A 15,211-nucleotide genomic window follows, 5' to 3' on the forward strand; every position below is an offset into this window, starting at 1 on the left:
CCCGGTGCTGCCCGGGAGGTGGGCGGTGGGGGTCTCGGGGGGTGCGGCCCGGGCTTCTCCACACACCCTGGGGAGACCCGTCCACAGCCACATCAGGAACCAGGCACGGTGACGCTCACCATGTCCGTATTTGGAAAAGTAAAACGACAGGATGCCACCCGACGGCCAGACAGACAAGGGCCCCGCGCTCTATTCCTGCAACACGGCCGCCAGGCGCTCAAGTAACACGCGCATGCCAACACAGGAAAGTTCTGGAAAGTTCTGGAAACACGCTGTGGAGGAGCAGAGTGACTGCAGACTGACACAGCAGGACACAAGTCACCCGTCCTTGAAAACCACACAAAGCCCAGGTCCCGCTTTCAGACACGCGTGTTCCCAGTAAACACGCAAGAACGTGGTCAGACAGGAAGGCTCCGGCTGGGGACAGGTCCCTCTAAGGAGGGAAAGACAGAACGGACAGCTGCGGTCAGCGTGGACAAGGCAGCGCTCCCGGAAGGGGGGACGGTGCCGCGCCGTCTGCATCACCGGGCATGCGTGCAGGGTTCCCACTGACGGCAGAATCGCACACGGTGAGCGGTTCCCCGGGACGGGGGGACCCTGCGGGGGCGGCCAGCTCTCCAGTCACACTGCCCTACCCCCAAAGATCAGGGACAGGCCAGCCCCTCCTGGTCCTGTAGGTGCCCAGATGGGGAAGAGGCCTCACCCCACGGGGTCACAGCACTGTGAGCGGACCGTCCTGGCGTGTTTAAATCCAGGCCGCGGCCGTCCTCTTACCTACAGTCAACGCCTCGAACAATCGGTTTATGATGTTGGTGTCCTTCACGATGCCCGACTCCTGGACCCTCTTCACGAAGTCGTCCAGCTGCATGTGCTTCTTCGGCAGCTCGAAGTTTTTCACGCGGTCGTCCGGCTTGGGGGCCTCCCCGGGCTTGTCCACGACCTCGCTGATGAGGCGTCGCAGCTCGGGCACCCGCTCGGCCTGGGCGCGCTCGGGGCCCGACATGGACTCCACCGTCCTCCGGACGAGATCGGCCGGGAAGATCCTTATGTCTGTCTTGTACAGACTCTGGAAATCCAAGAGGGCGTCCAGCAGCTGCCCCTGCATCAGGTGGACGGCCCCCCGGAGATAGAAGTACCTGGCCAGCAGCACGGAGTTGTCGGGGGCCAGCAGGCTCATGGCCTTGCTCAGCAGGCCCACGCAGTCGGAGTAGTAGGCCTGAACGCACTGGCTCACCAGCGGGAAGTGGATCTCCGGGACCTTGAAGGAGCACGTCGCCTTGGGGGTCACGCTCGGAACTAGAGCGAAGAGAGAAGGAGCAGGTCATCAGCAGAGCCCGAAACCGTCGTGTCCCTGCCATCCTGTCCAGGTCGTTCCTGGGCCTCGGGTACAACGTAAAGCAAGAACCCTCGTGCCTCTTCCAGAAAGCTCCACGTACCCCCGAGCCGAACGAGGGGCTCCCACTCTGCATCCACGGCACCCTGGGAACACGGAACACTTTCATCCGCTGAGACTTCAGCGCTAAGTCAAAGCTTTGCTAGACAGTCTTTATCGGAGGGCCCGACTGACAACCTGAGCCAAGACGCACAGCCAGGCAGCACTAGGCCCCGTGCGACTGTTTCCTTTGCCTCGGTGGCGACTCTGTGCGATGGCCACCGTCCTCGCCCCCGTCTTACAGACGTGTAAGCTGAGGCCCCCCTCGTTCCAGGTACACAGCTTCTAAGCGCCAGAGCCAGGCCTGATCCAGCTGTGTCTCACACCAGTTGCTTCACCGGATGTCACCTAAGGGCCTCACAGGTGGCACCGGGGCCACGGCAAGGCCAGTCCCGCAGGGAGGCCGCTCACCCTGGGGAGGTGGGGTCTCGGCCACGAAGCCTGCAGGGCGCGGAGGAGCCAGGAAGGGTTAGGGGGGCCCCAGGTGAAGGTTCAGAGGCCGGAACGCCTTCCCGCAGCGGAGGGAGCACGGCCAGGGGTGAGAAGCGTCACCGGGTTTTCCGCAGGAGGAACTACGGGCCCAGAGGGGTGACGTACCCTGCCCGCGGTCACACAGCCAGGAAGCCGCCGCGAGGGGACTCAGACCAGCAGGCACCTGAGGAATGCTTCGCTGTCACTGAGGACTTTCCGCTTAAACACACGCCCCCGCCCCCCGACGCCAGCTGGGCGTGCGGCACACGCGTCGGGAGGGGCCGGCAGGGCCCCCGCGGCTCACGGCGCCTGGCCTCACCCAGCCTCTCCCGGAACCGCGTGGAGAGCGGCCCTGAGCGCGAAGAACCGAGGCGTACGTGGCACCTCCTTACACGGAGTAAGACACGGGCTCGCACACGTGGCCTACGGCAGCTTACACCCCGCCGAAAGCCCAGCTGACGCCGGGGGCCGTGCACGGCCTGCCTCAGAGACGGAGCCGCGGCCTCTCTCGGCACCGACGGGCTCTTGCTGCCCCTCCGCCCGGAACATGTCACCGCTGGACATGCCACTCCCGTCTCTGCTGGAACGTGGCTTCCGCACCCGGGCCCCCTTCCCGTCCCCCCTTCCCGTCCCCGACGCTGCTCCCTTCGTGCCGTGACAGCACGCGCCCCGATGTTATGCGTTCATCTTTTCCCAGGAGCCCCGCGCCACGGGGGTGGGGGCGCCGGGTCCCTCGCGTCCCCCGGATCTGGAGGGGGCGTGGCGCTCACCAGGGCCCAACAGTCGTGACCGTCAGGCGTGCATATGTGTAAATGTGTATTCTGTACGCACACGCGTGTACGCGCACAGACACGCAGGCAAGCACGTACGTGGAAGTCCCCCAACCGTGTGGAACTGCCATGATAGCAGCGCAACTGGGGAGCGGAAGATACAGGCAAGAAACCATCTTCCAGAATGAGTGCGGTTTGCAAAACAAATAGTTCCAACAAGTAAACTGCTAAAAAAAAAAAAACAAAAAAAAAACAACAAAAACCCCATCCACAAAACCCATCCCCTGCCGCCACGGGGACAGGCTCCAGCTGTGTGCACGGACCTGCCACATCGGCCCCGGGGACGGGGGACTCATCACCACACGGGCCGGGTCACCACCTGTGCCGCTGCTCCTGGAGCCCTCGGAGTCCATCTTCCGGAGCGACGAGTTCCGGGCGGGCAGCTCGGGCACCGCGATGTCCCGCAGGTTGGGCATGCTGACCACCATGCGCCGGTGAGTGACGTGCAGGGACGACGAGTTTCGGGAGGCCATCTTCTCGATGGTCGGTCTTCGGGGACTCGGCAGCATCCCGCTTAACCTGCGGTTGGAAAAAGCAACCACGCCTTACGGACACGAGCGCGTCCGAAGAGTGGGTCTCCACGCCCGCACATCTGCGGCGCGCGCGCGGCCCCGGCCCGGTATTCCCGCACGCACGCGGGAAGCGGTGGCAGCGTCTGAGTCTCCCCAGTGCAGTGAGAGGCGGGGGGACGGACGGGACCCCCAGAGAGACACAACACACGCGGTGTCTGCGGGGGGCCAGGAACAGCGTGGGGCGGCGGCGACGCGGACCCCGAGGGGCACACGCGCATCAGCTGCGCTCGGCGTACCCCCCTCCCCCCAAACAGAAGCGCGTGGGGACGTGCCCTACGTAAGTTTCTAAAGCGTGAGATTTTCCGGCCGAATTTATCGTTCAGACACCCAAGTAACTGCACGCGGCTGGGGCATCCGGGTCCCCAGAGTCGTGCACCCACACCAGAGACCGCACCTGTCCTCGTCCGACTGCGTGTCGAGGTCCATCTGGGCGAAGGCGTCCATCCTTCTGCTGAGCCGGGCTTTAAGGAAAGAGTGAAACATGTAGGTATCCAGAACCTGAAACAGACCACAGGGGGCCAGTCACCACCGCGATCGCGGCCCCCGCTGTGCCGCCGACGTGTGGGGCAGCCTGCCCACCCCCCCACCCCCCCACCCTGGCTCCCTGGACACAAGCTCCTGAGCGGGTACGGGTAGCTTTCTTCACTTGTCCCCACCTGCAAGGCTCACCCTCCGGATCCCCACAGGGCTGCCTGAAAGGATCGCCACTCTTTATGTTTGAAAAATCACCAAAAGTTCAAAAACCCAACCATCTTCCTCCCACGACAGCAAGAGCCAGCGTCCTCTGGCCGTCGATTCCAGGCCTCTGGGGACCGGGGCCCCCTCCCCACAGCAAGTGCACCGTCTGGCACCGGCCCGTGGCTCCCACCACCCGGCTGCTGGTCTCTCACCGGAGAAGGTGACCCTCCAGCAGCCCGTCCCTGTCCCCACCCTGCCCCCTGCTGTGGGTGACCGGCCCGCAGGTGACGAGGCTCAGGCCCATCGGCCGCTGCCAGCCCGGCCCAGCAACAGGAGGGCCGCAGGCGCGCAGGCCCGTGGGGAAGGTGCCGGAAACCCCACGTGCAAAAAGCCCACAGGAGAGTGACGGCAGGGAGCGGGCGTGTGGAGGGATGGGAGGTGGCAGTGTGGCTCACGGGGACTCCTGCCACCCTCTGGGAGCCGACAGAGCGAGGAGGCGATGGCAGAGCGCTGGGCCCGGGCGCCCTGTGACAGCTGTGACCCGGCTTTGCTCTGGCCCCACACGCGTCCCTGGCTTCTCCCTGTGCTCCTCTGTGGCGCCTTTCGCGAAGGAGTCTCATGCGGGCACCATCTTTTTTCTTTTAATTTTTTTTTAAAGTTTATTTATTTAGAGAGACACAGAGAGAGACTGAGAATCCCAAGTAGGCTCCGTGCTGTCACCGCGGAGCCCGACGCGGGGCTCGACCTCACGATCCTGGACCAGGACCTGAACCGAGATCAAGAGTCAGAAGCTCCACCGACTGAACTGCCCCGGCGCCCCTCACGTGGGCAGCGTCCTGTGGGCCCCTCAGGCCAGGCTCTGTGCCCCGGGGAGGGTGTGCAGAGGCTGCTGACAGCTAGGGTCCCCGCGGACGGGGGAGCACCGAGTGCGTCCGGCAATCGTCAGAGCAGACACGGAGGGCGCGGGCAGGGCCCAGAGAGAGGCAGAGGCCGCCAGCCGGCCGACGTGAACGGCTACCGTGTGGACCTCGGTCACAAGAAGAGCCGAGGCTCGGGAACCAGGCTCGGGCGTCCCCTCCCGCCACAGGCTGGACGGCGAGCCGCTGAGAGAGGCAGCCTCGCTTCCTGCCCGGGGCTCAGGGCTGAGGCAGCCGGGAATCCCTACGGAGCCCGGAGTGGGGGGCAGCTCTGCAGAGACTTCTGGAAGCCTGCACAGGGGCCCGCCCTGGGGGGCAAAGCACATGGAATTAGGCAAAGGAGGACCACGGAAGCTGAAGGGCCACGGGAGACCTGCTCAGGGAGCAGCCTGAGCGTGGGCCCCTCCGTGGCCGGGGCACCGGCACCTGGCGGGGGAGGGACACCAGCCCCGGGAGAAGGCCGCCCCCACCCACCTGGAAAGTGGGAGAACACCAAGATCAGCACCAGCTGTGCCACCGGCCACAACGAAGCCCCAAATACGACGCCGCGTGATAGGCAAGAACGGAGGCGCCCCCAAAAGCTTAACAGGTGGGCAGAAAACCCCGGTGCTGCCTCCCACCCCCCACCCGGGCTGCAGCGGCCCCTCGGATCGGAGCCGTCGGCGACGGAGAGGTCTCGATCCGGACCGAGGAAGCGGTGTCCGGGCACACGCGTCTGTCGGGATTTATCACCCTCTCTCTACACTTACACGGGGTGCATTTCACGACAGGTAAACTGCACTCCAAAAAGCGGATTAAGAAAGTAAGAGATGGCCACAGGGAAACCACGGTAAAGCAAGCTTCCTGTCAAAACTATCAATAAGATACTCACAGACGCTTTTGAGAAAACGTATTTTGAAAAATGTTCTGAGTGGAGAGAGGCCCCCAAGCCCCACGTGCTCCTTACCTGCTTGTAGAACTGCTGGTCCCCCGGAGCTCTGGTTTTGAGAAACTCCTCGCTGTTGAACACTCTGTGCTCGTAATTTAAGTGATTCTTCACCTCCCTGAGAAAGAGAAGGTGGTCTGAGCGTGGAAACGCTTATAAATGCGTGAAAAAGTCGCCACTACTGGGGCACCTGGGTGGCTCAGTCGCTTAAGCGTCCGACTTCAGCTCAGGTCACGATCGCGAGGTCTGTGCTGACAGCTCAGAGGCTGGAGACTCATTCGGATTCTGTGTCTCCCTCTCGCTCTCTGCCCCTCCCCCACTCACGCTCTGTGTCTCTCTCAAAAATAAACATTAAAAAAAATTTTTTAGGTTATCCCTATTACACAACACACAAAATGACCAGACATACATCCTGTGCAAGCTCTGTCCTGTAGAAAGAGGGTTCTGGCCCCCAGAAGGGCTGGGCTTGGGTGTGCCCGCTACTGAGGCTGTCCATTACTTCCAGCACGGCTTCTCTCTGCACGGAGGGACCCTCACTGTTCTCGCCCCCTTGGGGCCCCCTGTTCCCTATGCAGACGGCACGGCCACCGGTACCTGCCGTGGACCCTGAGGGGGAGGCCCAAGGAGGGCGGGCAGACTCTCTGAGCACAAACACCCACGACCTCCCCCAGCTAAAGTAACCGCCTACACATGGGATCGATGCTCTCACAGGCCGTATTCCGTATGTAGGACACTCAATGCTCTCCTTCTGTGGTGAGGGAAAAGTCACGTAAGAGAAATAAAGTCTGATCATCCGTATCCAAATTGTCTGCTTTTTTATGAATCCATCAAGATTGTAAAGTGTCAAAAAAACAAAAACAAAAACAAAAAACCTTGCTCATGACATATTTCGTTTTAAAAGAACAAAAGGAGGGGCTCCTGGGGGGCTCAGTCGGTTAAGCACCTCACTCGGACTCAGGTCATAATCTCACAGTTTGTGGGTTCGAGCCCCACATCGGGCTCTGTGCCGACAGAGTGGAACCTGCTTGGGATTCTCTCTCCCTCTGTCTCTGCCCCTCCCTGACTTGTACTTTCTCTCTCAAAAAACTTAAAGAATTTTTTTTAAATCTAGAAAAAATATAAAAGAACAAAAGGAAAATAATGTATTTGTGTGCACACAAATTACACTGCTTTGAGCAGAGATAACACAACCTGTCTACAATACGCTGTCCCATTTTTTCCCAATAAGTTCTGTGTCTTATGGAAATATATGCATTTGAAGAACACAACCATTAAATAACAATCACAGAGCACAGTCAAGGCAGCAGGCTCTGGCCTAAACCCCTCCCGGGTGGAGGGTCCATCTGGACGCCTCTGCTCCTGCAGGGCTGGGGACAAAGCTAGCGACAGATCCTGAGTGCCTGTGCCCGGGGGGTGGGCTTCGTTCCTGCAGTGACCCAAGTGTCCCCACCCCGGGCTGGCCCCGAGCCCTCAGCCAGCACAATCCCGCACGGGCGGTCATGGTCCCCGGGAAAAAACAGGCCTGCTGACCCTGCCGGGGTGTGATCCCGCGGTAGGGCCACCGGGGCGGGGCCCGATCCCGACTCTGCCGCCTCCCACACGGAGGGAGAGCTGGTGGCGCCCCCCACAGACACGGGAGGGGTCCCACTACCTGAAGATGCTGACGAGCAGCTGTAGGGCCACCTGCTGCAGCTGGTAGTTGAGTCCCTGCTGCCAGGCCCGCCTGCGGGCGCGCCCCTCGTTCAGGTCTGTGCTGGCGCCCAGGTGGGCGAGGTCCAGGTCGTGGTGCAGCTGAAGGCTCTGGACCCTGGGAAGGAGCAGAGGGACGCTGAGCACAGCTCACACTCCTTATGGGCAGGGGTGGGGGGGACACTCAGGAAGGGGGTTTACCCTCCCCCCCAGGTGCACCAACACTCTTCGGATGCCCAGAAGAGCCGGCAGTAACTTCGGGGAGGGATCACTAAAAATACACCCCCGGAGAGCTCACTCACCTCTGCACACAAGCAGCTCGTTGTTCAGACCCCACGGAGGCCCTGACTGTGCACACTGTTACCCAAGCCGGAGCCTCCCCTCCCCCGGCCCCGCCTGCCAGGGGCACCAGCTCCCCAGCCCCACACCTTCCCCGCGCCCGGCCTGGGGGCATCGGTGCACCAGGGTCCTGGGTGTCACCGCTCTCGCCCCGTGGGCCGTCAGCACATTCACAACCCCGGCCTCCCCAGCACCGTCAAGGCCGCAGCACTGGAAACCAGCGGGCAAATCTGCGGTTCGCACACAAAATGAACACGCCCAACGCACGTTCCGCGCCCCCCCCCCCCCACTTCCTTCCTGAGCGCCTCCTGCGTGCCGGGCTGCGTGCTGACCACAGACAAAGCTCCAGGGTGGGGCTGGCATTCGAGTGGGAAGAAACAGAAAAACAGAAGAATGCACCCCAGATATGAGGTCACGGGAGGTCAGGGAGGTGAGGAGAGGGATCAGAGAACGAAGGCTAGAAAACAGCCCGTTTGGTGGCTGGAGAAGAGCGCTCGAGGACCCCGGACCTGAAAGCTGAAAGGTGAAAAGCCAGACAGGCACGAGCGGCCCTGAACGGGTGGGGAGCACCCAACCCCTGGAGACCCCACAGGAGCCCGTGGGGCTGAGGCAGGGGCGGGGCGGGCTGAGACCAGGTCTGAGCGGTCAGCAGGGCCGGGGCGGGTCGGGGAGCGCCCTGGGTCCGCCCCGAGAGCGATGAGAAGCCGCCGCTGGAGACGGACATCCCGGCCCCGCAAACCCCGGCCGACCGGTCAGGTAACCACCACCTGGAAGGCGTCGGCACCTTCACACACGTGCCAGCGACCACACGCGACTCGGCCCCCGTTACGAGGCAGTCTCCCCTGGCTGAGGCCACAGGAGACACCGCACCCCACCACTGCGGGGTCTGGCCAAGCAGAAGGCCACCCGCTGCGTGTATTCTAGAATTCTGACACCACCACACGCCACACGGCTGAGGGCGAGAACCCCATCCCACTGGGGGGTGCTCCACCCCAGCGTACACTGGAGACACAGCACCAGGCCCTGGCGCCCATCCCTGCTAAAATGTCTGACTCGGATGATCAGGCAAAAGTGAACGATTAGAAACGATCATCAGTACACAAATCCGGCCGGTGTGGGGCATCCCAGGGGTGCCGAATACCTATCTGCTGGGGGAGGGAGGGAAGGAAAGAGGAGGGAAGGGAGGAGGGGAGGAGGGAAGGAGGGAAGGGAGGAGGGAAGGAGGGAAGGAAGGAGGAAAGGAGGGAAGGAAGGAGGAGGGAAGGAGGGAAGGAAGGAGGAGGGGAGGAGGGAAGGAAGGAGGAAAGGAGGGAAGGAACCTCAAAGGTCACAGGCACATGACTGGGGCACAGAGAGAGGGTGGGGAGGCTTCCTGGGGGGGTGGGACCATCACCTGACCGTGGGGCCATTGGTATTCAGAAAAGATCTGAATAAGGACGAATGACTTCTGTTTTAAAACATTCACAAACAGGGGCATCTGGGTGGCTCAGTCAGTTAGGGTCCAACTCTTGATTCTGGCTCAGGTCATGATCTCATGGTTCATGAGTTTGACCCCCACCTCGCGCTCTGCTCCGAAAGCGCAGAACCTGCTTGGGAGTCTCTCCCTCCGCCCCTCCCCCACTCGTGCTCACTTGCACAGGTGCACTCTCTCTCTCTCTCAAAATAAACTAACTTTAAAGTAAGGAAATAAATACATAGATAAGATATTCACAAACAATTTCCAAACTGTGATGACAAAAAGACATCGATCTGTAACATAAGACGGAGAAGAAACTCAGAACTGGCAAACACAGCTCTGGAACAAAGACGTTTCCAAGCACACGGCGGAAATTCCCACCTTTACCTCTGAATAAACGTCTGTGCCGCCAGGAGAGGGATGTCGGGAACATCGATGTCCTCGTCATTAGAGTAGGTGACGCTCCCGTTGTCGATATTTATCAGAATTAAACCATCAGCTTCCTGTGAGTGTGTAAAAATTGATGTAAGAATCTGAACTTGTAGATACCTTCAGAAACACAAAAACACATCTGTGTTCACTAAGATAGTGAATTACTTAAGTTACCATATTTAATACGTACACAGAGTCTTACGTCGTCTCCACCAAAAAATGTAGGCTAGACCGTGAGTTATGTTAACAAGCTAAATCTGATTAAACACGCGCAGTCTGAGTCAAGATTCCACATGTGTCGTTATCAGCCTTTCACCTGCCCTGGTGCAGACACTCTGCGGCCACTTCAGGAGCCTGGAGAGAACATTCCAGAACTCCACCCCTCGTAGGAATGGAGTGTGGGCGGGGTTCCGGGCTCCTTGACCACACACACTTGGAGTTTCTGAAATATGTGTCTGAGTTCCTTGTAAAGGCCTCATCTGTGACAAGATGCACAACCCTGAGTCACGCCCCAGGGTCCCGAATCCCCGAAAGGCGGTGCCGGAGTCTCCGAAGGCCCTGCTCCTCGGGTCGCATCTGGGCCCAGCCTCCTGATGCTCACGTCGGTGACACGTGAGGCCCGAAGGAAGCTGTCCAGACACGGACACAGTGCCCTTTGTGAGCATTAATGCAGGTCACGGCACAGATGGTGACAGGACCGTCACGGGACCGCTTCCAAGACCCCAGCCCCACAGAGGAGAACGTCCAGACACAAAACACGCTCTTCAGGCAAGAGCTGCTGCTCGTCCCGAAACCTTCCAGAGCAAGTAAATGCCTAAATGGGCTTCCTTCACGAATGCTGACTGTGTTAGGTCAACGTGCCAACCAAGTTTCCCTCCGAAGGGTCTGAAACAAGATGGCTTTTCCCCTAATGACTAAAAAAAGCTACACCTTTCAAACTTCGGAGCGTGGATTTTCTTTCCCGTCATTTGCAAGGCAGACTGGGTGACGTTTCCCCCCGTTCCTTCCACGAAGGTCCGAATGGTCTTCTCCCAAAGTGTGTTTGTGGCTTGGTGAGTCACTGGCTTTGGCAAGAACGTGGCGAGAACCCGGCTCCTCCCTGGGCTGAACACAGCGCCTACCACCTTCCTGGGATTCACTCCAGAACGTTCCAAGTAAAGCAGGGCAGCGGGGCCCCACCTGATGAGGGCTGGAGACGGGAAGGGACCCGTGGCGTCGCCCTGACCTTTCTCCGTGTCTGCGCACACTTAGGAAGCCCCAGAACAGTCACGGGAAAGCGACCCTGAGCAGACCGCCAGCAAGCACACGAAGGTGCGCACGTTATCAGTCACCGGGGAAACGCACGTCCCAGCCAGACACCGCTTCACGCTCGCCAGGGTGGCTACAAGCACAGGCACGGGGACGGGGGCTGGTGAGGAGGGCGGAAAGTCGGAGCCCCTACGTTGCCGCTGCACAACACACAGCCTGGGCTCTTCTCGAACGGCCAGTTCGCGTGTGACCCCGCCTTCCCAGCCTACGCGGCACGTACCCGAGCCGAGTGAGGCGCGTACAGCTGTGCACGTACGTTCACGACAGCCAAGAGGAGAAAGAACACGTGCGTCAACCGACGGAGGGGTGAGCGGACTGTCGTGATGTTCACACAAGGGGCCCTGTCCTGCGGCAAGAATAACGTCTGGCTGCCGGCGACAGCGTGGATGAACCTGAAACGGCTGTGCTGGGCGAGGGGAGCCACGAAAGGCCTCACGCGGACATGAAACCAGGTGGAAGGGGACAGACGGCAGGTGGTGGCGGCCAGGGGCAGGCGGAGGACAGCACGGGGGGACGCTGAGGCACCCAGGGCTTCTCCACGGGAGATGAAAAGGTCCAAAATTAGCTGGCACGAAGCCACTGAATTGTACTCGGTCACCGGGTAAACCTCGTGGTGAATGAATTTTACCCGAATAAAGGCGTTTTACAAAACCGAACCCGCCCTTCCTGCTGACGACACCACGACGTTCATTCCAAACCCGTGAGGTCAGCTCACTTAACGTACGTTGTTAAGCACCTGCTGTATGCCGAGTCCTGTTCTATTGGCTCCTTTGACCCTGGCCGTAATAACGCGGCCAGCACTCTCAGTGTCATTTATGACCAGGACACGAAAGGGCGCGACGCTCGGTCACGGCTCAGGCAGAGCGAGTGAACGGCCACCGGATCCAGCAAGGCCCGCCCGCCCGCCGCCACCGTGAACCACACGCTGCGTGTGCAGGCGTCCACGGCAAGGGGGTCCGCGGCACGACCAACGGCAGACGCGGGGCAGTCGCACTGCCGGCTGTGGCGAGCGGAGCCCAGGCGCCTGCCGGGCGGGCGCGGGAGGGTCCCGGCTCACGGCCCCGCCCGGGAGGACGTGACCGCCTCAGAGGCGAGGAAACTGAGGCGCGGCAAAGGCGAGCACGTCACCGGACGCCGCAAAACCAGAAGGCGGCCACGGCCAGGCGGGTGCCCGCGCTCTCCTGGCCGTTCGGCGGGAAGCCATCGAGCCCCGGGGATTTAAGCGGCCTCACGAGGGACACGGGGTCCCAGCACCCAGGATACCACGGCCCCGAACGCACCCCGAGGCCCGCGAGCGACAGCACGCCGTGCGTGTGGCGCCCAGAGCACACCCCGGGGCCGGGGGTGACGGCCACCCCCCGCCCCCGGGGCCGGTGTGTCCGGCCCGCCCCGGGGGCGCTCCCAGAGCCGCCCGTGTGTCCCCGCAGGGGCGACCGGCTGACGGTGGAGGCCTGACCTTGCTGACTTCTTGGAAGTGGTCCAGGTGGCAGCCCATGAGGAAGGACGTGGGCGCCATGACGAAGTCCAGCATCTGGCCCGACAGGATGGGCACGAAGGTGTGCTGCCACTGCAGGGGGTGCAGGTAGGCGAGGAAGCACTCGGCCACCAGGGCCAGCAGAGCCCAGCTGGACGAGAAGAACACGATGCGCTGCTCCGTCAGCAGGCACGTCAGGATCTGCGGGGACCGACCGCACCGTGAGCCCAGCCCCGCCGGGCGCCACGCGCCCACCGCGACCGGGCGGAGTCGCTTTCCCGGCCCCCGCCCCCTCCCCCACCGGGGCCCCTCGAACTCCGCCCCGTCGGCTTGAAGCGAAACGACGAGCCTTCCCAGGGCTCTGCGGGACGAGGCCCACGCAGCGGGGGGCGCCCTGGGTCCGGAGGGTCGCGTACCTGCAGCACCTGCTCGGGCCTGAAGCACAGCAAGGGCAGGTGAAGGTCCAGGTCGACGACCGGGCTCTCGGGGTCCGCCCGGGAGGGAAACACGATCTGCAGCGGCTTCATGTTGAACACCTGCGGCGACCACGTTCCCCGATTAGTCCAGCGGCCGCTCCCGGCGGAGGCCGAACCCACCGAAACGCTCCGCTGCGGCTCCGGGCGTGCGCGTTAGGCTACGTTTGGGGGGGCTCACGCTGTCACCTCACGTGTCGCAGAACGCCAGAGCCGTCCAGAGACACAGAACCGCTGCTAAAGGCTCACGGGTGAATCGGGTACTTGGCGTCTCTTTCAGCCAAGGTTCCCCAAGCGCTCCCGTTAACGAGCAACCCGCCCGTTGGCAGCGACGGGCCGACACCCAGATGGCCCCCCAATGATGGTCCCCCACGCAAGTTCTAAGGCAAGCATGTCCGGGTTAATCTTAGCTAGTACACGTTTTCCTTATCATTCGGGTCACTGCAGATTACAAATTCTCCCAGGATCTTCTATTTAGTTGTCAAAGCTCCTTGAAGACCTGTAATTCAAGAAACTGTTGAGGAAGACTCTATTTTTCCAAACGATATTATCTTAAAATAACACCTCAGTTCAAATTCCCTACACGCAGACGCCCCTTCTACGTTAACAGGCGTGACAGATGGAAGGGGAAAGTAGGGGCACCGTAGGGGCTCCTCCGCCAAGGGGCCTTCCTGCCCGATGACAAGTTCGTTCCTGACTGTGGGGGTCAGCCTCGAGGGCGGGTGTCTGGGAGACGCTGGGGCCACCCGTGCCCCCGCAGCCCCCCAAACGCACAGAACGGAGAGGCCAGAGTGCAAGCAGTGGTGGGAGAGAACACGGAGACAAGCAGCATGGAATCTGAGGAAAGAGAAGCTCCGACCAGGCAAAGCGTGGAAGGATGAGAAATGGAGCAACGCGGAAGACCAGGTGCAGAGAAGGTTCCAGAACAAATGTCCACAATCCACACCAAGTGAACACTCGTGTGAGAAACCCGCGGGTGGCGCGTCTGCTAGGGCCTCCTGACAACGCCGTCTTGTCACCCTGCCTGCCTTCCTGTCACCGACTGGTCCATGGAAGCAAAATGCGTGACTCGTGTGGACAGGAACACCCTCTTCATTTGGGACGAGTGAAAGCAGAGTCAAGTGCTCCAAGTCGTGGGGGCGCCTGGGTGGCTCAGCTGGTTGAGCATCCGACCCTTGGGTTTCCGCTGAGCTCCTGACCTCGTGGTTTGTGGGTTCGAGCCCCACATCAGGCCCCACGCGGACCGTGCAGAGCCTGCTTGGGACTCCCTCCCTCCCTTTCCCTCCCTCTCTCTCTCTCTCTCTCTCTCTCTCTCTCTGTACCTCCCGCCTTGCTCTCTCTCTCTCTCTCAAAATAAATAAATAAACTTATTTTTAAAAATGCTCTAAGTCACAATGAACTATTAATAATTGTAAAGTGTACAGGAAAAACCCCCTCAAGTATTTCAAACAATAATTGTGTCAGCCGGCTTCCCAGCGACAGAGTACAACTAGACACGAACGCTGGGGATTCTACCAGAGACGTCGCTCAGCCCCCGGGACGTGTCCGCTGCCGTGCCAGTGACCTCACGGCACGTAAGACCCGCACCCGGGCAGCTGGGTGCTGTCACCCCACCCACCTCGCAGGTGAAGGAACAGAGGAAGGAAAGACACCTCAGGAAAAGGTTTGCCAAATTTCAGCATGACCGGAGCCCGAGAGAAACACCAGGTTCCACACACGAAGCGACACAGGGAGTGAGTCTGTCAAGTTCAGTGGGAGGAAAAGCCACATCTCACTGCACGTCCAGTAACACCCATGATCCGCGAGCCCGTAAAATCAGACCCGCTGGTGAGCGCAGAAGCGGCGGGGGGCCCAGGGATGCGGGGCTCCCGGGGGCCGGGCTGCGCTCGGGCCGGTGGTCCAGGCGCCGTCCGAGGGGGGCACAGACCAGACGTGCCCCAGCCCCAGAGTAACGGGAAACTGCAGCAGGCGCCCACACACTCGGCTCAAAACACAAGATCTACAGCTGAGCACGAGCTGCAGAGCCTCTAAATGGACCTCCGCTCGCAGTGGGTTCTGGAAAATACTGCCGAATCGGCTCCTGGCCTCCATAGACTGCTCGCATTTCCCCAGAACTAGGAACAGTCATGGTGCCTCAACACTCCCTAAGACGGATCAGGGCCACTGGGTCCATGGGAGCCCCAGAGCTAGTAGGACTCTTAGGGGAGGGTCACGG

At 61.1% G+C, this 15,211-nt stretch overlaps 1 protein-coding gene across 7 annotated transcripts in view; it reads right to left on the reverse strand.

Moving 5' to 3' along the window:
* Positions 1-15,211, reverse strand: part of DENND3 (DENN domain containing 3) — a 52,907-nt gene that overhangs the window by 23,443 nt on the left and 14,253 nt on the right. For 6 of the 7 annotated variants that reach the window (XM_030303884.1, XM_030303883.1, XM_030303882.1 and 3 more), the window contains 8 exons: positions 12,940-13,059; positions 12,506-12,724; positions 9,697-9,812; positions 7,477-7,632; positions 5,847-5,943; positions 3,700-3,803; positions 3,053-3,252; positions 775-1,296 (listed from right to left, as the gene is read on the reverse strand). In XM_030303884.1, coding sequence (XP_030159744.1) covers positions 775-1,296; positions 3,053-3,252; positions 3,700-3,803; positions 5,847-5,943; positions 7,477-7,632; positions 9,697-9,812; positions 12,506-12,724; positions 12,940-13,059 — 1,534 coding nt within the window. The remainder of the gene's footprint in view (positions 1-774; positions 1,297-3,052; positions 3,253-3,699; positions 3,804-5,846; positions 5,944-7,476; positions 7,633-9,696; positions 9,813-12,505; positions 12,725-12,939; positions 13,060-15,211) is intronic. The other variant, XM_030303886.1, reaches the window with a different exon arrangement.

Source organism: Lynx canadensis, chromosome F2, assembly GCF_007474595.2.
Source record: "Lynx canadensis isolate LIC74 chromosome F2, mLynCan4.pri.v2, whole genome shotgun sequence".
Classification (NCBI taxonomy): domain Eukaryota; kingdom Metazoa; phylum Chordata; class Mammalia; order Carnivora; family Felidae; genus Lynx; species Lynx canadensis.